At 48.2% G+C, this 23,444-nt stretch overlaps 1 protein-coding gene across 2 annotated transcripts in view; it reads right to left on the reverse strand.

Annotated features, from left to right (window-relative positions):
• Positions 1–625: 625 nt before the first annotated feature.
• LOC119976039 (complement C4-like) overlaps positions 626–23,444 on the reverse strand; it is a 105,599-nt gene continuing 82,780 nt past the window's right edge. For both annotated transcript variants that reach the window (XM_038816145.1, XM_038816144.1), the window contains 9 exons: positions 22,976–23,132; positions 14,840–14,942; positions 12,784–12,858; positions 11,340–11,442; positions 9,142–9,231; positions 5,077–5,169; positions 3,696–3,779; positions 2,378–2,510; positions 626–939 (listed from right to left, as the gene is read on the reverse strand). In XM_038816145.1, the coding sequence (XP_038672073.1) occupies positions 798–939; positions 2,378–2,510; positions 3,696–3,779; positions 5,077–5,169; positions 9,142–9,231; positions 11,340–11,442; positions 12,784–12,858; positions 14,840–14,942; positions 22,976–23,132 (980 nt within the window). In that variant the 3' untranslated portion in view covers positions 626–797. The remainder of the gene's footprint in view (positions 940–2,377; positions 2,511–3,695; positions 3,780–5,076; positions 5,170–9,141; positions 9,232–11,339; positions 11,443–12,783; positions 12,859–14,839; positions 14,943–22,975; positions 23,133–23,444) is intronic.

Below are 23,444 nucleotides of genomic sequence, written 5' to 3' on the forward strand. Positions count from 1 at the left end.
GTTCATTGTGTATTCCCTCGCCTTTTTAGTCTTCCCAAAAGCAGCACCTCTCACATTTTAGGGTAAACTCCATTTGCCAGTGTCCTGTCCATCTGACCAGCCTATCTATATTGTCCTGTAATCTAACGCTTTCCTCCTCGTTGCTTACCATAGCATCAATTTCCTGTCATCTGAGAATTTATACTGCGATTATACTGGCGCCATTTCTTCAATTGAGCTAGCCGATTAGCTCCACACCCTTTTAGTGGGAGTTCAGGAAGTCTGTCGTTTAGTCTGGGGAGCTGGGAGAGCCAGAAGACTGGTCGCAGGGAACCACCGTTCGTGGGAAGTCTGCATTTTGAGGTGGACGTCGAGATATTTTTTTGGGCGGGGTGGGGGGGGGGGGGGGGCAGTTGGCAGGCAGTGCGACAGAAAGAGTGGCATGGGTAATGGCAGGCAGCCCTGAATCAACATGGTGGAATGTGCAAAGGGTCCGCCGCGTTGCCACTACTGGTGTTCCTATTAAAGTGTTTTTCATTATTTGAAATTAATTTAAGGCATCTTCTTTATAGTTGTACACCTTCAGCACATATCCCCCGACACATTAGCAACAGACGTACTGCAGGCACTAAAACAACACGAAGGGCACATTAAAGTTCAACGTTTATGAGAAAGGACATGATGAAACAATTGGGTGCTGCAAATGAATCAAACATTGCTTTTATACAATAGCTGTAATCGAATGTCATTTTTCTCGTCAAACAGGTTATCGCACGGAACATACACCTTGCAGCGGCGAAGAGCTCAAAGGAATGTACTTATATTTGGCATCCTTCTATTTCAAGGTCCTCAACGAATTTGTTGAATTCCTGGCAGCCTTTTCTGAATCTCGAGCCTTTGCATCCTTCCTCAGACGGAACGTCCTCAATCCAAGAGTTGGAGTCAAGGATATACTGCATGCTATTTGTGCGGGGGGGGGGGGGGGGGGGTGGAATATGTGGGGTGGGGCAGATAGTGAAGGAAAGAATTATGAGAACAATTTAATGAGCGCCTCCTTCTGACTAACACTTACAATGTATGCTAGGAGAGGAGGCAAAGAAGATTTTAAAAAATAACTCGCATTTTGGCAGCACTTTTCATGACACCAAGGCATGCCATAAGAGGTCACGGTCAATGGAATACATTTGACGTACAGTCTCCAAGAACATAGGGAATCGCATTAAGCTATTTGGCCCACTGAGCCTGCCCCGCCAATCAAACAGATCGTGGCTGACCATCCACCTTGCCGCCATTTTCCACTACCAACACAATCCTTTGACATCATTGGCATCCAGAAATATAGAGGCTCAGTTAGAACATACAGTGTAGAAAGGAGGACATTCGGCCCATCGAGTTTTCACCGACCCACTTAAGCCCTCACTTCCACCCTATGCCACTAACCAACAACCCCTCCAAATCTTTTTGGGCACGAAGGGCAATTTAGCATGGCATCTTTGGACTGTGGGAGGAAACCGGAGCACCCAGAGGAAACCCACGCAGACATGGGGAGAACTCAGCAGTGACCCAGCAGGGTCCCAAAATTGAAATTCAGTAGCCAGTGAGCGCTCAGCAAACTGCCTTCACCCCCCCCCCCCCAAATAGCAATGGAAATGAGAATTAGATGATCTGTTTTTATAATGTTGGATGAGGGACAAATATTGGCCAGCACTCACGGGTAACAGGCTTGCTCTTTTTGCAATTAGGAATGCTTTAACTCTCCCAAAAGACAAGGTGGGAATTTTCCAGTCCCGCTGATTTACGACCTCCTCCCCATCCCCCCTCTGTGCTCCCCGGAGGCAGAGGGTGTGAACAATGGGAAGCTCCTTTGACAGTGTTGGGACTGGAAGTTCTGCATCCAGCCAATGGCCGGCCTCCTCCGCCACCAAAATACATGCGGCGCGGCGGGGGTGGAGAAAATCCTGCCCATTGCACCTCCAACTGTGCTGCACTCCCTCGGCATTACTCAAGATTCGGTGCCAAGACTTCTGGGGTGGGTGATTTGAACCTTCACTCTGCTCTCTCAGAAGTGAGAATGAGCATCAGGGCGGACCTCAGTATTGTGAGATATTTCTCTTTTTTAAAAATAAATTTAGAGTACCCAATTCATTTTTTCCAATTGAGGGACAATTTTCGTGTGGCCAATCTAACTACTCTGCACATCTTTGGGTTGTGGGGGCGAAACCCACGCAAACACGGGGAGAATGTGCAAACTCCACACGGACAGTGACCCAGAGCCGGGAGTTTTGGGATATTTGTCGGCTACTTGCAGCCCAAGCCGAAAGGGAGATGCTGCAGCACTGTGCAAAAAAGAAATCCCGGCAATCTGGCACCGTCATTTCCGTCTAGCGACCTTACTTACTTCCGGCTTGAATCTTGGGTCTTGCCATCATGTCCCATTAACAGGTACGATTTACCAATCTGCAACTCCATCGGGCAGGATTTCCGTTTCAGCAGATAGCGGATATCATTGGCCAATATGTTCTCATCCTTCGCTATATTTTAAAGATGAGGAGAGAATGTGAGATATTTTATGCCGTCCTCTTGTAGCACCACTGAGTGAACATTTAACATGAGTCACCTCAGCTAATTGCACTTATGCAACTCCATAAATGTATGGTTCATCATAAACTTGCTCCAACGTTATGACTAAGAGGCCAATTTCGTTTGGCAAAAAAAAAATAATTTTTGGACAAAACAAAATCAGAAAATTTGTTCCATGAAAGGGAAGTTTCTGTTTCTCTGGTCTGCAGTTTTCCTCTCCTTAGGATGACAGGCTAGGGAGCAAAGTCATCTTGCGCGGTATTGGATCATCTGTCCATTATGTACAGCACCTGATATCAGGTTTCAAAGCAGTCCATGAGGTTAAATATGAGGCGTTGCACAGGGCGACCAGCCGATTCTGTGCGTGGAATATGAAGCCGTCCTCCTCTCCTGCCGGAGGTGACATTGGAGGAGGGAAGGAATGGTTTGGAGTGGAGCCCCGTCCACCTTCCTAATTGGTCCTCTCCATCCCCGGATCAAGATATAGTCAGGGAGAATTTGGGAGCGGATCCTTGCGCAGATATCAATGGAGGGCCGTGGATCATGGAAAGCCATTTCATCATTCATGGTCCTTTCCCCTCCCAGTTCCCATCTGAACTCTCACTCCCTTCTACCCCTAACCCACCCGCATGCATTATCTTTGGGGATTCATCATCAAGAGCCTGACTGTAGCACCAACAGTGACCACTATTCCAGATGGCGCTGCTAGCATTGAAGTGCCACTGATCTGATTTGGTGGCATCTCGTTGGGGGCTGGGAAAGTGGGGGGGGGGGGGGGGGCAGTGGCAGAAATTCCACATTTCTCTCATTTAATTCGACTGGAGGCTCGACTCCACCTCGGCCTGACTGTCGGGGAGTGGCGGTGGAGCCTTCCAGAGAATAGGCACCAGTGGCTCCCATCGGTCCTGCCACTGGTGGACCGGCCATCATCAACATTGCATTCTACTGTTTTGCACCACTTACTGGGAGGAATTCATACACCAAGATATCGGACTAATGAGAGAAAAATACCGCAAAACCTAAATACTGGACCATGAGCTGCAAGGGCTACAGTTTGGGGTTCTAATGGGAATATGAGTCACCACTGGACCCCCGACTCGAGAAAGCACTGGGGCGGAAATGTTTAATTTACTTACATTTTTTGATGGGCCTTATGATGGAGATTGCGTAGGCTGTGAAGCTTCCAATTGTATTTGTTGCGATTACCCTGGCCATGTAGGCTGACAAATTGGAACAAATCAACAGTGAGAAAGCTAGTTTCAAACTTTAGATCTTTACCAAAATAGAAATGCAACAGAACATTGATTGCATCTTATGCAAAAGAATCTTCTGAATCATTACAACAAAAGAGGGAGCATTCGGCCCATCGTCTGGGCTGGCTGCAAAAAAGCTGTCCAGCTTCATTCCACTGAAGCTCCAAGTCCATAGACATGTTTTTCTTCAAATGTAGTAGGTGTTTCAGCTTCCATCTTTTAGATACTGAATTCCAGCCCTCCAACACGCTCAGGGTGAAACAAATACCCCTCAACTGCCTGTAATCCTTTCAATAACTACTTTAAATGTCTTGAAGTGTTGCTGAAAGAAGAAAGATGAGCCATAACTTTTCCGCTCCCTTCACTGGTGGTTTCCCAGGCCGGAGGTTGCGAGGGAGCATGTGGAGCAAAAGATAGCATGGACAGAATTGCCACCGAGATCGTGCTCTCCCTGACAGGGCGCAATTTTACTGTGGAGTGGACAGGGCCTTGGAGGGGAGCACCCTCATGAAGCAATGAAGGACCTCACATGGCCACATTTCGAGCCCAACTTCAATTTTAAGGGGTGGGGACGTTTCCAGCGGACGGCTCATTCAGACGGGGCAGCCCACCCTTCACCGAATAGAGATCTCCTCCCGTTTCTATCCCTCCCCATCTGGGCCTATCCAAATGTCAGTGAGATGACCTCCACCGCCACGTGCATCCTCTATCCTCCCCGACACTACTAACCCCGTGGTTCTGGGGATTTAGTCTCAGGCACTGCGCTGGAGTACCTCTTCAGGCCTCTGCGGCGCTGTGCCCGGATGGGTTGGAGACTGTCGGTCAATCTGATTGACCGAGGGCTCTCGTTAGCGGGACCTCCTCCCAAGTGCGAGCGGATGTACAGCCTTGCGCCGGACTTGAAGGAGGTTGAAGTTCTGTCGAAGCATCATTTAGATCAGAAACGTTAAGTCTGTTCCTATCTCTCCATGGATGAGTGAAATTATTATAATAGTTGGTCCAGATTCCATTTTCAGTGAACAACGTTAGAATCTGATAGGCCACAGAGCTCCTCGTTTCGCTCCCACATCAACCGGCTGATTAAACAGCCTATTCCCTCAATATGAATCTTGCCACAAACTTTGTATCTATGATTAATTTCGCCGTTTTATTTATAAGTCCGGTTTTTTGTAGGATAGTGCTGAGAACGAAATCGTACACCCTCTGATAAGATACTGCAGCATCATCTGAACCTTCCCAAAATGGAGGAATCGGAAGCATTTACCGTATTCTACAATCGGACTGTAGCATGCAAAATCCATCCGCGCACCTCCGGTCACATCTGGGGTAAATGCTTTCTTCTTTCGAGGGCAGCTACCTGAGAGAGAGGACAAAGAGATTCATCGCTACAGCCCAAGGGGCAATGTGAAATGGGATAGACTTTAGGGCAAATGGCCAGTGTTTGGGAAAAAAAATCGTAATTGAAATAAATAGGACATATTGCGATAGAAAGAGAGAATTGTCAGTCAGGATGACAGTTACTGCCCCATACTATCCATGGTGAAGAATATTCCCTATTTTGATCTGGGTTCCATCAGTGTTGTGTGACTGATGCATCTTATATTAATCTAATATAAATTAATTTATTAGGGATAAATCGATCCCCAAGGTTGGATCCGTGTAATGTTAACATCGCCCCTGATAATTATTTATGTCTAATGCCATAGAATCATAGAAAAAGACCATTCGGCCCGTCGTGCCTGTGCTAGATAAAATGGTCTTTGAAAAAACTGCCCAGTGAATCTACCTGCCTTGTTTGCCTTTTCACCCAAGCTCTACAGTTAATCCACACAAGGAGGCAGTAGTATGCCAGTATTGTCACTAGACTAATAAGTCAGAGGTCCAGGGCAATGCTCTGGGGACCCGGGTTCGAATCCCAACATGGCAGATGGCGAAATTTGAATTCAAGAAGAATCTGGACTTTATATGTTAAATCCGGATTATTATTGTGACAGGGGCTGAATGTGGCGATGAGGGGCTTTTCACAGTAACTTCATTTGAAGCCTACTTGTGACAATAAGTGATTTTCATTATTGAATTCATATTTTACCATCTGCCATGGTGGGATTCGAATTAATGTCCTTTAGGGAAGGAAATCTGGCCATTTAGCCCATCGAATCCGCTCCGAGAGCAACCTGCCTAGAAGCACTCCATCACCCTATCTCCATAACCCCACCTAGCCTGCGCACCTTTGGACTCTAAGGGGTGATCTAACATGGCCAATCCACATAACGTACACTTATTTGAGAGGAAACAGGAGCACCCGGAGGAAGCCCACGCAGAACGTACGAATTCCACACAGACAGTCACCCAAGGCAGGAATTTAACTCGGGTCCCTGGCATTGTAAGGCATCCGTGCTGGAGAGTACCCCTACTTCCTGGTCTCGTTTGGAGGAGGGGTCTCCAGCAATGCTGAAGGTGTAAGAGGGCCCCGATTGTACACATCAGAATCAGCCAGCAGGTTAAATGCAAGTATTGGTAACCTTTTTTTTTATAAATGTTTTTATTCAGTTTTCATATTTTATATTGAACAAATTACAAATTGTTAGGGGAGAGAGACAAAACAAAAAAAAAAAAAAACCAAACACGCAAAATTAACATACATATTTACAGGTAAGCATCTTCGTAGTAGTAACTGCGCCCCCCCCCCCCCCTCAACATGTTTATTTAGCTTGGTTTTGGGCCTTAGCTAGCCATCGAACCCCCGTAACGAACCTGTAGCCCCCCCTCCCTCCCGCTACCTTCCCCCGACTATTCTTCCTCTTGTACATTGGCCACAAATAGGTCCCGGAACAGTTGCATGAATGGCTCCCACGTTCTGTGGAAGCCGTCGTCCGACCCTCGGATGGCAAATTTGATTTTCTCCATTTGGAGAGATTCCGAGAGGTCGGACAGCCAGTCCGCAGCTCTGGGCGGTGCTGCTGACCGCCAGCCAAACAGGATTCTACGGCGGGCGATCAGGGAGGCAAAGGCAAGGGCGTCCGCCCTCCTCCCCAGGAATAGATCTGGCTGGTCTGAAACCCCGAAGACCGCCACTATCGGGCATGGCTCCACCCTCACCCCCACCACTTTGGACATAGCCTCGAAGAAGGCTGTCCAGTACTCCACAAGTCTGGGGCAAGACCAGAACATGTGGGCGTGGTTGGCCGGGCCTCTTTGGCACCGCTCACATCTGTCTTCCACCTCCGGGAAGAACCGACTCATACGGGTTCTTGTTAAGTGGGCTCTATGTACCACTTTTAGTTGCGTCAGGCTGAGCCTTGCGCACGTGGAGGTGGAGTTGACTCTATGCAGTGCTTCGCTCCAGAGTCCCCACCCTATCTCCATCCCCAGGTCGTCCTCCCACTTCCTCCTTGTTGCGTCCAGTACGGTGTCGTCCCTATCTACCAGTCGGTCATACATGTCACTACAGTTCCCTTTCTCTAGGATACTTGCGTCCAGTAGGTCTTCCAGTAGTGTCTGTCGTGGCGGTTGTGGGTACGTCCTTGTCTCCTTTCGTAGGAAGTTTTTGAGCTGCAGGTACCGTAGCTCGTTCCCCCCAGCTAGCTGAAATTTCTCTGTCAGTTCGTCCAGTGTTGCGATCCTGTCGTCCGTGTATAGGTCCCTGACTGTCAGTGTTCCCCCGTCCTGCCTCCACCTTTTGAAGGTGGCGTCGGTCAGTGCTGGTTTGAACCTATGGTTGTTGCAGATGGGAGCCCTGTTCGACATTTTGGTCAGGCCAAGTTGCTGCCGCAGTTGGTTCCAGGATTGGAGGGTGGCTGTCACCACTGGGCTGCTGGAGTGTTTTTTGGGTGGGGATGGGAGTGCTGCCGTGGCGAGGGCCCGGAGGGAGGTTCCCATGCAGGAGGCCTCCTCCGCACGCACCCACTCAGCTTCTGGCTCCTGGATCCATCCCCTTACTCGCTCGGCTGTTGCTGCCCAGTGGTAGAATTGTAGATTCGGGAGGGCTAACCCTCCCCTGGTTTTTGTTTTTTGTAAGACCTTCTTTGGGATCCTAGCATTTTTACCCCCCCATACGAACACCATGATGAGTTTGTCCAGCGCTTTGAAAAAGGCCTTGGGGATGTAGATCGGAATGGATCTAAACAGGAAGAGGAACCTGGGCAGTACGTTCATTTTGATCGTCTGAACTCTCCCCGCGAGTGAGAGCGGGAGTGTGTTCCATCTTTGCAGGTCCTTTTTAACTTCCTCCGTCAGGCTGGTGAGGTTCCATTTGTGGATCCCTTTCCAGTCATGGGCTATTTGGATCCCCAGGTAGCGGAATTTATGTCGGGCTTGTTTGAACGGCAGCCCCTTTAGTGCTGCCCCCCCCCCCCTTGCGGGTGTAATGGGAAGATCTCACTTTTGCTCATGTTGAGTTTGTAGCCCGAGAAGGCTCCAAACTCTTTCAGGAGCGCGATGATTCCGTCCATGCTGCTTTGTGGGTCCGAGATATAGAGGAGCAGATCATCCGCATAGAGTGAGACTCTGTGCTCTCTACCTCCCCTTCGGATCCCCCTCCAATTTTTTGCTGCCCTGAGCGCGATTGCTAGCGGTTCAATTGCTAGTGCGAACAGCAGCGGGGACAGTGGGCATCCTTGTCTGGTGCCCCTGTGCAGCTGGAAGTATTGGGAGTTGGTATTGTTGGTCTGTACACTCGCCATGGGAGCGTTGTACAGGAGCTTTACCCAAGCGGTGAACCCTGTTCCAAGCCCGAACCGCTCCAGTACCTCTATGAGGTATTTCCACTCGACTCTGTCGAAGGCCTTTTCTGCGTCCAGGGAGACGATCACCTCTTGTGTTCTCTCCCCGGAGGGGGTCATTATCACGTTCAGCAGGCGCCTGATGTTCGCGGTCAGCTGTCTACCTTTGACAAAGCCCGTCTGGTCCTCTGTGACCACCTCAGGTACACAGTCTTCTAGCCTTTTGGCTAGGATTTTGGCCAGTATTTTGGCGTCTGCATTCAGCAGAGATATGGGTCTGTATGACCCACATTCCGTTGGGTCTTTGTCTTTCTTAGGTATCAGCGAGATTGAGGCCTGTGCTAACGTGGGTGGCAACGTGCCCCTAGCTAGCGAGTCTGTGAACATCTCCCGCAGGTGCGGGGCCAGCGCTGTCGCAAATTTTTTGTAGAAGTCCGCCGGGAATCCGTCCGGTCCCGGCGCCTTCCCCGCCTGCATGGAGCTAATGCTCGCCATGATCTCTCCCAGTGCTAGTGGTGCTTCCAGATCCCGTTTTCTGCCCTCTCCCACAACTGGTATGAAGTATTGGTAACCTTGAACATTTCAGATATACATTGATGGAAACTTACCTTCCGCACATTCGCAAACATCATCCTGGCACAGCTTTGATAGAATGGTACTTTGCTCCGGAGCATTGTAAAATATGGTGCACTTGGTCCCTGTAACCCAAGCATCACATCATCAGAATACCATCACTGACACAATTTTCATTAGTGAAGCGCAATGATTAGAAAATCTAAATGTCAATCATAATTGAATCAAATAATTCCCGCAGTGCAGAAGGAGGCTATTTGGCCTATCGAGTCTGAACCGACTCTCTGAAAGAGCACTCTGCCTAAGCCCACTCCCCGCTCTATCCCCATAACCCAGTAACCCATATCTAACCTCCACATCTTTTGGACACTTTAGGGCAATTTTAGCGTGGCCAATCTGCCTAACGTGCATATCTTTGGACTATTTACCAACCGTGTATATTCACTTATAAAAGTCGCCATGGTCCCCGTGGACCATAGGCTGTTTTCTCCTTTGAGAATGCGAGCTGACTGAGGATTGGTCCTGAAGATCAGCACACCTCAGGTGAAGGGCAAGGGTGTGAAGGCGGGGCCTTCACTGATAACCTTCAGCCTGTACGGGAATTGAACTGGAGCTAGCCGCCCAGCCGATATTCACTTATCATGGTTGTTCAGCAACCAAAGCGGAAAAGCATCACCAATAATCAAATAGGGTGAAAAGATTCTTCAGTATATTTTGCTGTTTGGCTCAAATGCCTCTGTCAGCTCCTGAAGCATGAAATGAAAAAATGAAATTAAAATCGCTTATTGTCACAAGTAGGCTTCAAATGAAGTTATTGTGAAAAGCCCCGAGTCGCCACATTACGGTGCCTGTTCGGGGAGGCTGGTACGGGAATTGAACGGTGCTGCTGGCCTGCCTTGGTCTGCTTTAAATGCCAGCTATTTAGCCCTGTGCTAAACCAGTATACATAGAAACATATATCGAAACATAGAACAAAGGAGTAGGAATAGGCCATTCGGCCTTTCGAGCCTGCTCCGCCATTCAACATGATCATGGCTGATCCTCTATCAAAACGCCATACTTCTGCACTCTCCCCATCTCCCCAGGCGCATTTAATATCTAGAAATCTATCTATTTGCTTCTTAAATATACTTAGTGATTTGGCTTCCGCAGCCTTCTGTGGTAGAGAATTCCACAGGTTCACCATCCTCTGAGTGACGAAATTTCTCCTCTCCCCAGTCTCTATTGGCCTACCCCATGTTTTGGAACTATGAGCCCTGGTTCTGGATTCTCCACCCCAGCCAGAAAAACACTTCACTGCCTCCAATGTGTCCAGCCCTATCAGAATTCAAAACGTTTCAATGAGATCCACTCTCATTCTTCTAAACTCCAGTGATATAGGCCCATAACAGGTCATAGGGCATGATTAATGATGAACTCGCGTTGTACGGTCTGTGCGTGACTCTCTGTTAGGTGCACTTCACGAAGAGTGCACACTAGGTAATGATTCACTCTACTCCGATGACGTACAGCCACGTGCGCGTCTCGCTGTCAACGTGGGACACATACAGTGCACAGCGATTAGAAAGAGAATGATGGCCTCTTCTATGGTCATGTACAATGCATGGGTTCCAGCGTCAAGCCCTGTACGTTTACCGTGCAGGTGAAATGGAACAATCCACTCCTGTCTGACAACACACAGCCTGTCTGCTTCAGTGTCAGCTTTTGGGTAGCATGGTAGCACAAGTGGATAGCACTGTGGCTTCTCAGTGCCAGGGTCCCAGTTTCGATTCCCCGCTGGGTCACTGTCTGTGCGGAGTCTGCACGTTCTCCTCGTGTATGCGTGGGTCTCCTCCGGGTGCTCCGGTTTCCTCCCACAGTCCAAAGACGTGCAGGTTACGTGAATTGGCCATGATAAATTGCCCTTAGTGACCAAAAAGATTAGGAGGGGTTGTTGGGTTACCAGGATAGGGTGGAAGTGAGGGCTTAAGTGGGTCAGTGCAGACTCGATGGGCCGAATGTCCTCCTTCTGCACTGTATGTTCTATGTTCTGTGACATTCACCGTATAACAGCAAGTAAAGAAGAATGATTCACTACCGTCTGGTAATGCTCAATCCAATTTCAGTGTTCGCACAAATATCTGCTCGCCCACAGGAAATGATTCACCCTAGGAGCATCAGCCTGGGGAAACTCCGAGCTCATGGCACATTCAAATCAGACCAGTAATCAGATTGAAGCAGAACCTCTACTCACTGGGGTTGTAATAGTCGTAAAGTGTTGCGCTTGCTGGTTGTATTAATCCAACGGGGATAATTTGTTTAGCACCAAATACAAAACATTCTCTGTGGTCAGTAACCTATTGAGGGGAAACGGTCATCAAAACAGATTCAGAAACGGGCACATGAAATATACCATTTATGATTTTAATCAGGATTTTGAGAGACTTAGCCACAAGAGGCGACATATTATCCCTTGATCCCACTGCATTCAGATGACAGCGGATTGAAATTTTAACCTCATTTACCCATCTTTGCTCAAGATCCCTTGATATTTTTACCCTATAAAAATCAAATCATCGCAGTCTTTAAAGTTCAATTTCTCACCAATATCTATAGTCTTTCGGGGTCAGATATTCAGCCATCATACTATGTATGATAAGCTTCATTCTGGTTTCACATTTGAATCTAATATGTTACCTGGTCCTTGAGTCCCCCACGACAGGAAGCCACGTTTCTATTTCTACTTTATCTCCAGCATGCTAAACATACACATATTACCCTTTTACGAACATAGAAAATTAATTCCTTCAACAGTTTGCATTCTCGGCACTGGCCATTACAATGTTTCATATCAACTGATGATTCCTGCATCCTGGCTGGAAAGTTTTAGCCATGAAGGGATATTTGATAGACTGTGGTTATTTTCCTTGGAACAGAGGCGGGGCATGGGGGGGGCGGGGGGGGGGGGGGGGCGGGGGGGCATGTCTGAGATGTATAAAATTATGAGGGGCAGAAATAGAGTAGACAGGAAGAAACGCATCGCTTGGTGGACGAGTCAATGACCAGGAGGCATTGATTTAATGTAAGGGGTAGTAGGTCCAGAGGGGATGTGAGGAAAAAAACGTTTTTTACCCAGAGGACGGTGGGAGTTAGGATTTCGCTGCCTAAAAGGGTAGAGGAGGCAGAGACCCTCATGAAATTTAAGAAGCATTTAGATGTGAACTTGCGATGCCAAGACTGTGTAGGCTAAGTGTTGGAAAATGGGATTACAATAGTTAGGTGGACGTTTTTAACCGGGGCATACGCGATTGCCCGAGAAGGGTTTTATATGCTGTAGACCTCTATGACTGTGACTTCAAATAAAGTACCATTTGCTTTCAGGGAGCCAAAGATGTCCTTGGCATTCTCGTGTACTACTGGGAAGACAAGGGGTATTTTGTTACTTGTTTCTGAGTGACGTTCCAGTAAACCTTCCGAAAAGTGGTATAAGGATGTGGGGTGGTAGTGTGAGGGGCGAAATATAGCTACATGTGATAGGATATCCTTAAGCAGCGGAGGCCTTGTCCAAACCTCTCAAGTGCAATAGCTTGGGTTCATACTGCCTGATCACCCAGGTCTGGTAAAGGTCTTTCAGAAGTGAAGGAGGAATAGACACTTACAACATAATTTAACAAAGGAAATGCAAATAGCGCAGTTACCGTCTCCAGATAGAGGAGCACTCTCCCATCTTTGAATTCGTACGAATCGATGTACCTATCGGCAAGATTTTTTAACTGCAAAGTAAACATATTTCCAATTACAATCATTACAATCAGTTTCGCTCTATTGATAGCGACGTGATGAGGCAATGAAAGCTTTTGGTCCACGTGATTGCGGCCTTCCTTGTATCCAACTGAAACCCTTCATCTGGCGATGGAACATTTATTTAATTTGTTTTATCCCTTTTGCAAACCTACCTAAGAATTATTAATGATCACTTTCCGCCATTGCCCGGATTGGGTTGCGGAAACTTGCACCAGAAGAGACCAGAGAAATACCAGAGAAAATTGGGCGACTGAGTGACCCAATTATAGAACTGGATGTTGCGAAGACCGTGCACTATTTCACCTCACCATACCTTTTCTGTGCCTATGTTAATTAGGAATCTCAGGACTAAGTCTGCTTTGCAACTTCACCCTTTTGTTGTGATTAATCAAATCTTTGATCACACAGATGCTATTTCCGTAGCGAGTTTTTTCCCTGGAACAGGACATTCGGCTGTCGTCAGAGTATAGTAAATCCTCGGAAACGCATCCCCGTTCTTATCCGAAATCTATGTTTGCTTTCGCAATATGTAGTCAAAAGAAGTGAAGATCATGAATCACGCACCCTCCATTTTCAATCAGAGCTAGTCGAATCAGACCTTGCCACCTTAAACCCGAAAGCATCTTGGAAATTAATGACTTTAAATATTTCATGTTTCCATCTACGATTGAAAGCCACAAACTATTAATAACGCATGGAAAGAACCCCTTTTGTAATCCGGGATTAAACCAGCCTCCGGGATTAAACCAGCCCTACCAGCCTCTCCGACAGGTGCCGGAATGTGGTGACTAGGGGCTTTTCACAGTAACTTTATTGAAGCCTACTCGTGACAATAAGCGATTTTCATTTCATTGCATTCATTTTTTTTCATTTCAAATGCGCACGCAAGCAATAACTAGGCTATCTGACAACAAATGGATACTTTAGAGACATTATATGGCACTTCGGAACATTGAGTAAATTCTGACCACAATCTCACCTTTCTACAGATATCACTTATCACAGCTTCATGAGAAAGGTCATGGCTGAAAAATCATCTAAACTCAAACACACCAGGCAGTGGGGTGTGTAAATGGAATGTCAAGATAATCTACCCTCAGGCATTACAATTTGCAACGATATTTATTGTTTGCTATTAGATATGCTTATTTGGATAATAGTCACTTTGATCCGACCCCTTCTCTTTCTAGCGATATCGTTTTGGTCAATGAGTTAACCTGTGAGCACCAATTACCTGCTCACTGATGCTCAGATGCCTCATTACAGCCTTGACTGTGAAGTGGACGGAAGCACTGTATTCCTGCAGTGAGAGTGACTTCTCATAATGCCGCCTGTGGCATCATGGAGCCTTGTGTTAATTCAAGCTAATGTGAGTCAGGGGAAATCATCCTATTTGAGTCAGGTCCAGCCGAAAAAGGAAGATGGTTGTGTTTAATGAGGTCAATCTCAGATTCAGGGCATCGCTGCAGTGGTTCCTCCGAGCAGAAGCCCAGATCCCGCTATCTTCACAGCTTCATCAATGACCTTTCCTCCACAATGAAATAAGGAGGGCGGATGTTCGCTGATGATTGCAATGTCCAGTTCCATCCACACCTTTGTCTGATATTGACGCAGTCTGCGCCCACATGCTGCAAGTCAGGGAACCACTGGGCTGACAAGTGACAAGTAATATCATTGCCACACACTTCCCAGGCAATGACCAGTAACCAACGAATCGCCAATAGGACAAAGGCTAGCTAGGCTAACTGTCCCTATCAGTTTGGCGTAAAGAGCTATGAGTAGTTTTATCCCATTTATAATTTCTAGCTTACTTCGACATAAGACACCAAAAAGATATTTTCCAACGCCCAAGTTGATTTTGAGAGTTCGCAATTAACGCACTGTTTTGTAAATTGATTCAAACCCCTCCCCAACAAATTGTGATAATAACATCGGGAGGAAGGTTCTGACCTTATCCAAATCGGCTTGGTCTGGCTCGAATCCACTGAGAAGGCTGATATCCACAATGGCCATTCCAGAGGGTTTCTGATTGTTGCCACCACTTGACTTATGCCTTCGAGAAACAGACAAGTAAACTTTGAACCAATGCAATAGCAACGTGCATCAACCGACATAGTCCAGTTGGAGTAACTCTAGGTGCTGTGAACGCGAAGGAAAGCAAATACCAAGTTTAATTTTTCACAACACAAACGCCAAGATTTTTTGAGCGGTTCCACCTGCGGGATCGTCCGTTCCCACGAAGACAAGCCACCGCATCCACACTCCCACTCCGAGGCCGGCGAACAAAGCAAATACCCATGGCCTTCGGTGAGAGTGGAAGATCCCTCCGGTGGCCAATGCAGGCGTGCATCTGCCGCCGAAAAAACCACCGCGGGCCCCCAGGATAATGCTGGCCACGTGCGTACACCTGCAGGAAATTGCTTGATGAGTTAGTTGAATAGAGATGCTCTTTTATTAAATCCAGGAGCGTTGGCAAATGATTGAAACTGAGGACGGAAGTATCACCTCAGCAATTTCTAGGCTTATCAATGACAATGTTTCCCACTTAACGTTCCAGTTTCCTGTTTAGCCTAATCCAGCGCCTGACAAAGAGGCTGTTTAGCACAGGGCTACTTCGCTGGTTTTGAAAGCAGACCAAGGCAGGCCAGCAGCACGGTTCAATTCCCGTAACAGCCTCCCCGAACAGGCGCCGGAATGTGGCGACTAGGGGCTTTTCACAGTAACTTCATTTGAAGCCTACTTGTGACAATAAGCGATTTGCATTTGCCTGCGGTAAATCACATTTGTGTTTGGGAAAGAGAACAGGGAACAGAGGAAGAAAACGGGATATGCAATAGTCAGTTTAAAATGGTGCCTGTGAGATGTGTTTTTAGAGAAATGCTTGGCCACGTTTAGGGCCAGGGCCAACTCATGCACGGGCTGTGTTACTTTCCACACAATGGCTGGATTCTGAGGGCAGGGGTGAAGCAGCAATACTCGCCGCTGGCCTTGAGGAAGACGACACAGGAGGATCTACCCATTCTCGTGGTCCGTCTCCCCCGCCCTTTCTTCATGGGAGTGCAAACCTGACACCCAGTCAGCGGGCGCCCCTTGGTGTGCAGGAGTGGCCACCAGGTCAGCAGCCAATCACGTTGAAAGATGCTCGCACAGCAAACTCAGACTGAACCTCCTTTAATTTACACTGTCAGGTCGCGCGAAATTAACGACAGTGATTGGATTTCGATAGCAGCTCGAATATTAGTACACCTAACGTTGAAGCCATTTTTCAAATATGTGGAACTGTTCAATCAAAATGGACATATTGGGCCTTCAACGACAATAAAATTAGCTGTTTAGGTTGCACTGAGGCTGTTCAGCTGTAAGAATAAATTTAATATCCTGTTCCATAGGTCTTGTGACACAATAGGTTGAGATCGACCTTTGGCTAAAAACCCCTGGTTCAAGTCCCGCTCCAGGAAGCGATGAGCAGTGAACGTGTATTCATAACATGAATAAGCAAGACGACTGTCTGACTGCAAATGTTGACGGGTGGGACAGTTTCCTGGTAGGCCACAGTGTGCGCAGTGACATACTGCTGCCTGGGCTGGTGGGTCTGAACTCTGGGCTATGAGGGACGACTGGATTGGCCCTGGCTGTTTTCCTTCGAGCATCGAAGGTTGAGAGGGAAGCTGATGGAAGTCTATAAGATGTCACAATGGATGTCTCGGCACTCTACACCAGCATCCCCCATGACGACGGCATTGCTGCAACAGCCTCAGTCCTCAACACCGACAACTGCCAATCTCCAGACGCAATTCTGCAACTCATCCGTTTCATTCTAGACCACAACGTCTTCACCTTCGACAACAAATTCTTCATCCAGACGCACGGAACAGCCATGGGGACCAAATTTGCACCTCAATATGCCAACATCTTCATGCACAAGTTTGAACAGGACTTCCTCACCACACAGGACTTTCAACCGATGCTATACACCAGATACATCGATGACATTTTTTTCCTTTGGACCCACGGCGAGACATCACTGAAACGACTACACGATGACATCAATAAGTTCCATCCCACCATCAAACTCACCATGGACTATTCTCCAAATTCAGTTCCATTCTTGGACACACTCGTCTCCATCAAGGACGGTCACCTCAGCACCTCGCTTTACCGCAAGCCCACAGATAATCTCACGATGCTCCACTTCTCCAGCTTTCACCCGAAACACATTAAAGAAGCCATCCCCTATGGACAAGCCCTCCGTATACACAGGATCTGCTCAGACAAGGAGGAGCGCAACAGACACCTACAGATGCTGAAAGATGCCCTCGTACGAACGGGATATGGCGCTCGACTCATTGATCGACAGTTCCACCGCGCCACAGCAAAAAACCGCACCGACCTCCTCAGAAGACAAACACGGGACACCACTGACAGAGTACCCTTCGTCGTCCAGTACTTTCCTGGGGCGGAGAAACTACGACATCTTCTTCGCAGCCTCCAACACATCATCAGCGAGGATGGACATCTTGCCAAGGTCATCCCCACACCCCCACTACTGGCCTTCAAACAACCGCGCAACCTCAAACAAACCATTGTTTGCAGCAAATTACCCAGCCTTCAGAACAGCAACCACAACACCACAAAACCCTGCCAGGGTAATCTCTGCAAGACATGCCAGATCATCGACATGGACACCACCATTACACGTGGAAACACCACCCACCAGGTACGCGGCGCATACTCGTGTGACTCGACCAATGTAGTCTACCTCATACGCTGCAGGAAAGGATGTCCCGAAGCGTGGTACATTGGCGAGACCATGCAGACACTGCGACAACGAATAAACGGGCATCGTGCGACTATCAACAGGCAGGACTGTTCCCTTCCAGTTGGGGAACACTTCAGCAGTCAAGGACATTCAGCCTCTGATCTCCGGGTCAGCATTCTACAAGGAGGCCTTCAGGAGACGCGACAACGCAAAATTGCTGAGCAAAAACTTATAGCTAAGTTCCGCACGCATGAATGCGGACTCAACCGGGATCTGGGATTCATGTCGCATTACATTCGGCCCCCACCAACAAGCCTGGACTTGCAGAGGCCTACCGACTGAACTGGCTTGGGACAATTCACACCTCTTTAACCTGGAGTTACCTCTCTCTCTGCATCTTTGATGATTTGATTGCCTGCAGGTGCTCGCATTCCGGGGCATCTCTGACTGTGTCTATATAAACATTTCTGGAACAAGCCTTTCCATTCACCTGAAGAAGGAGCCGTGCTCCGAAAGCTCATGTTTGAAACAAACCTGTTGGACTTTAACCTGGTGTTGTAAGACTTCTTACTCTCTTCATAGCAGAAAGGCTCCAGCCCAGTCAACATCTTGGGGAATCTCCTCTGCGCCCATTCTTGTGCAATCACATCGTTCCTATAGTGAGGCTACCGTAACTGCACACAGTACTGTCAGCTATGGCCTAACAAGCGTTATATCCAGTTCCATCATAACCTCCCTGCTCTTATATTCTGTCTTGCTAATAAAGGCAAATATCCCACATGCCTTCTTAACCACCTGTCTTGTTACCTTCAGGGAACTATGAATATGCACCCCGATATTCCTCTGCACTTCATAGCATTCTATCATTCATTGCATATTCCCTTGCCTTCCTAGTCGTCCCAAAATGCAGCACCTCACATTTTTCAGGGTTAAATTCGATCTGACATTGCTCTGCCCATCTGGCCAGCCCTCTATATTGTTGTATAGCCTAAGCTTTTCCTATCCGCTATTTACCATCCCAATGGTTTTTGTATCATTTCCGAATTTATTGATCACACCACCCAAACCCCGGTCTCGATCATGGACATGCACTACAAACAGCAAGGGACTCAACACCGATCGCTGTGATACACCACTGGCCACAGGCTTCTGTCACAAATATAAGCTTCGACCAACACCTTCTACTTCCTGCCACCAAGCCAACTTTGGATCCAATTTACCATATTGCCCTGGATCCCATGGGCCTTTACCTTCTTGATCAATACCTATGAGGGATCTTGTCAAAAGCCTTACTGAAGTCCATGTAGGTTGCATCAGCTACACTACCCTCATCTACACACCCAACCACCTCCTCGAAAAATACAATCAAATTTGTCATACATGAGCGCTCTTTGACAAAGCCATGCTGATTATCCTTGATTAATCCTTGCCTCACCAAACTGAGATTAATGCTATCCCTCAGAGTTTCCCATCCCGCCCAATAATTTTGCTCCCACTGATGTGCGACTCACTGGCCTGTACTGACTTGGTTCTTCTCTACTTCCCTTCTTGAATAATGGTATAACATTATCTGTCATCCAGATCTCTGAACCTTACCTGTGGGCAGAGAGGAGTGGGAAATCGGTGTCAGATTCCCTGCAATCTCCTCTCTTGTCTCTCAGAGCAGCCTAGAATACATTTAATCTGGGCCTGGGGATTTTCTATGTTTAAACTGGCTAAAACCACTAACAACTCCTCGCTCTTAATCCTAATCTGTTTAATTATATCACTCCTTCATGCTTTCTATACCCACATCATCCTTCTCCATTGTTAACACAAGTTCAAAATATTTATTTAGCATCTCACGTACGTCATTCGGTTCCACACACAGGCTGCCACTTCAGTTTCTAATCATGGAATCAGAATTCCTACAGTGCAGAAGGAGGCCATTCTGCCTATCGAGTTTGCTTAGACTCTGTGAAAGAACATGCCATCTGGGCCCATAACGCCATCTAACCTTCAGACACTAAGGGGCAAATTTGCGTGGCCAATCCACCTAAATTGCACATCTTTGGACTGTGGGAGGAAAATGGAGCACCTGGAGAAAGCTCCTGCAGACACGGGGAAATCCTGCAAATTTCACACAGGCAGTTACCTAAGCCTGGAATTGAACCTGTGCCTCCATACTCTTTCCCTGGTTAACCACTTGCCCTTAATATACTTATAAAGCACCTCAGAATTGTCGTTTCTTTTCCCCGCTAGTGTTTTTCATGCCACCTCTTTGCTCTCCAGAGTTCATTAAGTACCCCATATCTGCACTTTCTATCCTGCTCCAAGGCATCCACCGTTTGAACCCCCCTGTATTTGACATCAGTCTCACCTTCATTTCTGATCCAGTCCTGTATTTCCCTTGACATCCAGGGTTCTCTGGAATTTTTGGCCCCAGCCTCTACCTTTCCAGGAACATGATGGCTTTGTATTTCCTGTTTGAATGACTCCCACTGCTCTGATGTGCACTTTCATAAAAGTAGCTGCTCCGAGTTCACTTTGGCCAGATCCTGTCTTATCCTATTAAAATCGGTCTGCCCCCAATTCCAATGCTTTATTTCAGGTACATTGTTGTCCTTTTCCGCAATTACCTTAAATCTTACTGAGTTTTGTCACTATTGCCAAAATACTCCCACTTTGACCACCTATCTGGCTTCATTACTTAAAATTAGGTCAAGTGCCCCTTGTAGGAATTTCTCCGTGCTCGCTCAGAAAGCTGTCTGGATGCACTTTAAGAATTCTGCCTCCTATGAGGAGAGTGGATAATAAGCAAATTTTTCCATTAAAATAGGGGTCAATAACCGGGGGTTATTGACGTAAGAGGTAGAAGACTAAGGGGGTGTTGACGATTAGCATTCTCATCCAGAGGGTGCTAGGATTTTGGAACTCGCTGCCTTAAACATTGGCTGAGTCAGAATATCTTGTAACATTTATGAAGTATTTCAACATTTACTTGTGTTGTCAAGGCCTCCAAGGACATGGGTCCAGCATTGGAAATGGGGTGAGTGTAGTCGGATATTTGTTGCCTGGCCTGGACACGATCGGCTGAATGGCTCCTTCCGTGCTGTAAACGTCTATGAATCTATGAATCTGTGCTGTACTTAGCCAAGCATAATCATGAACCAATCCAAGGGTTGGATAGATGCCCTCTTAGGACCTGCGGCAGAGATTAAGAGTTGATGCCGGGACAGGATTCCTGGAAGTCAATGACAGCAAAACTGGTGCCGCACTTGAACAGATTCAGCGACCATTGAGGGGCTAGCATTGGCGCCATGTGGAACACAATTGATTTCAATGAGAAATTGTACGGGTTTAACTGTATTCACGATTGACAGTCAAGAGGCTGACACACTGCAGCTGCATATCCACAGTGCACTCCCTACACACACAATCCCAGCCAACAAGATGGCATCAAGGAGAGTGGCCCCTAGATCCACGGACACTGAGCTTGAGATGCTGCTGGATGTCATGGAGGATAGATGGATGACCCTGCTCCATGGCTCTGGAAGGAGACTGCCAGCTGCCACCATTCACCGTGGCAAGGCACAGATGGCAGAGGCCGTCAGTGCCATGAGCAACAGTATCAGTACCAGCTAGCAGTGCCGGAAGAAATTGCACAGCCTCCTCAGGAAGGTAATGGTAGACAGCCTCTTGCCCCTGGCACCATCCTCCATCCCACACACCCATAACCCATCCCCCACCACCTGGATGGTGGTCGAACCCTCACCCTGCACCATGTGCCGCCACCCATACCGGATGCCATGGCCGGGTGCCCTGGCCACTGAAGCCACAAGCTACTCAGCCCCTAGGCTGCATGCATTGGACTGTCTAACACTGTATGTTTCCTGTTTACTCGCACCCCGCAAGAAAAGGCAGTGCAGAACTGCCGGGAGCGGGGAAAGACTGGTAGAGCACCGTTGGACCCGCAGCACCCTCAATACAGAAGAATAGAGGGCCCTGGATGTTAGACAGCCGGCTCTCTTTCCTCAGCAGCTGCCTCCTGTTCCTCTGGGGCATGCTCCCCTGCAGCAGCCTCCTCCTCATCGAGAAACACCAGCTTTACAACTGCAGTGCATCCCCCGGAGCTGTGCTGACTAATAGGAAGGCCACGGCTTCTGGTTATATTGCAAAATACATTGTCTGCAGGGGGTGAAAGGCTGATATGTTAGCATGGGCTACACAATGGCCATAGCTGGCACTGTGAACTCTGTCTCCACATGTCCCCCCTCTCCCCCATCCCCACATCCCTGGGCCCATTGGTGCCGGCACATGGGTGCTTCTGGCCCTGTCGTCCAACCTTGCTGCCAAGGGTGCCATTGGCCGACATTGGCCATGCAAGTGGTATGCTCCATGTCCCCATCTGGTGCCTTTCTGTAGGGGCTACTGTGGGCTTTGCCCTTAGGCGGGCCATGTGATGCCCCACAGGCAGGTGGCAGCCATAGAGAGTGTGGAGGATGGTGGGGTGTGGGAGTGGAGGGTAGAGGCTGGAGTGAGGGGTGGGAGGGATGGGGTGGGAGAGTGGGGCTGGGGTGTGGGGTGGGGTGGGGTGGGAGACTGAGGGTTGGAGTGTGGGGGTGGGAACACCCATACAGCGGTGTTACCATGCAGAACCAGGGGCAAGGCGGGTGGTCAGTGCGGTGGACAGCAAGATGGCTTCTTTGCAGACTGTGGCAATGGCAGTCCATGCCTGAGCATGCCCCAGTCTCTTGAGCGGTAAAACCCCTCACCCTGGCCCTTACCTCCCCATTTGCAACCCTCCCCCCCCCCCAGCCAGCTGGCAGCCAGGGTCGCGCCTCTCCATGTCCTTACTCTCCCGTATCAGCCAAGGCACCTGTTTCCAGATTTTTGAAAGCACAAGTGAACCTCGCTGTTGGGAATCCATCCCAGTGCAGGCGGGACCAGTAGAATATGGTGTCATGCTCGCTAATAATATGCAAACGGCGTTTACAGTACGTGCGGTGTGGAGCTCTTTGAAGTCACTGTGGAAGCACCGGAGAATTGCGATTTGGCCTGAAACTGGCAGCCGCCACAATTTTGGTGGCATAACCAATTCCCCACCCAATTGCGTTTCCCGCTGTTGTGTTGGAAATGCCTCCACCTTGTATCTCTGGGCAAGTGTGACATCCACCTGACAACAACCTGCGCAATTTCACGTTATTCTATACAAATGCGGACTCAGGACATTGTTGTCAGTTTCACTCGCGTAATGCTAATGGGCGTTGTTTGTTTGGCCGATCAACAGCAACGTGCAGGAACCGGGCTTGAACGGATTTCATGCGGAAGAAGTTATTAGCACTCACCGCGCGCAGACCTCGTAGTAAAGAGTCTCGGCGTTATCCTCCATTGGGGCATCCCTCCTTCTCCGGGATCGCAAATCGAACCAGCCAATCGCACCCACTGGCTGGTCCGCCGCTAAGGGCAGGTCGTAGTCTTCATAGGCGGAGTAATCAGGGCCATCTGCAAGAACGGGGAAATCTCATTGATATTCAAATCCTTTTAATGTACGTTGAGCAGTAGCCAGCTGTAATTGTTCAATGGAAAAAAAATAATAAAAGTGTAACCTGTTCTGTTGGCGCGATCTTTTGGTCCAGCTAGTGGCACACCCCGGCCGTGGGATTTTCCAGCGATGGAGATGCAGAGAATGGGAAAATCCCGCCCATTAATTTACGTTATCATGTTATTGGACTGGAGTCTCCGATTCTGAGACTACGTGCTGACGCTGGCATGTGAACGATGGCGTTTAATACTGAAAAAACGGCACCAAATGGC

Source organism: Scyliorhinus canicula, chromosome 13, assembly GCF_902713615.1.
Source record: "Scyliorhinus canicula chromosome 13, sScyCan1.1, whole genome shotgun sequence".
NCBI lineage: Eukaryota > Metazoa > Chordata > Chondrichthyes > Carcharhiniformes > Scyliorhinidae > Scyliorhinus > Scyliorhinus canicula.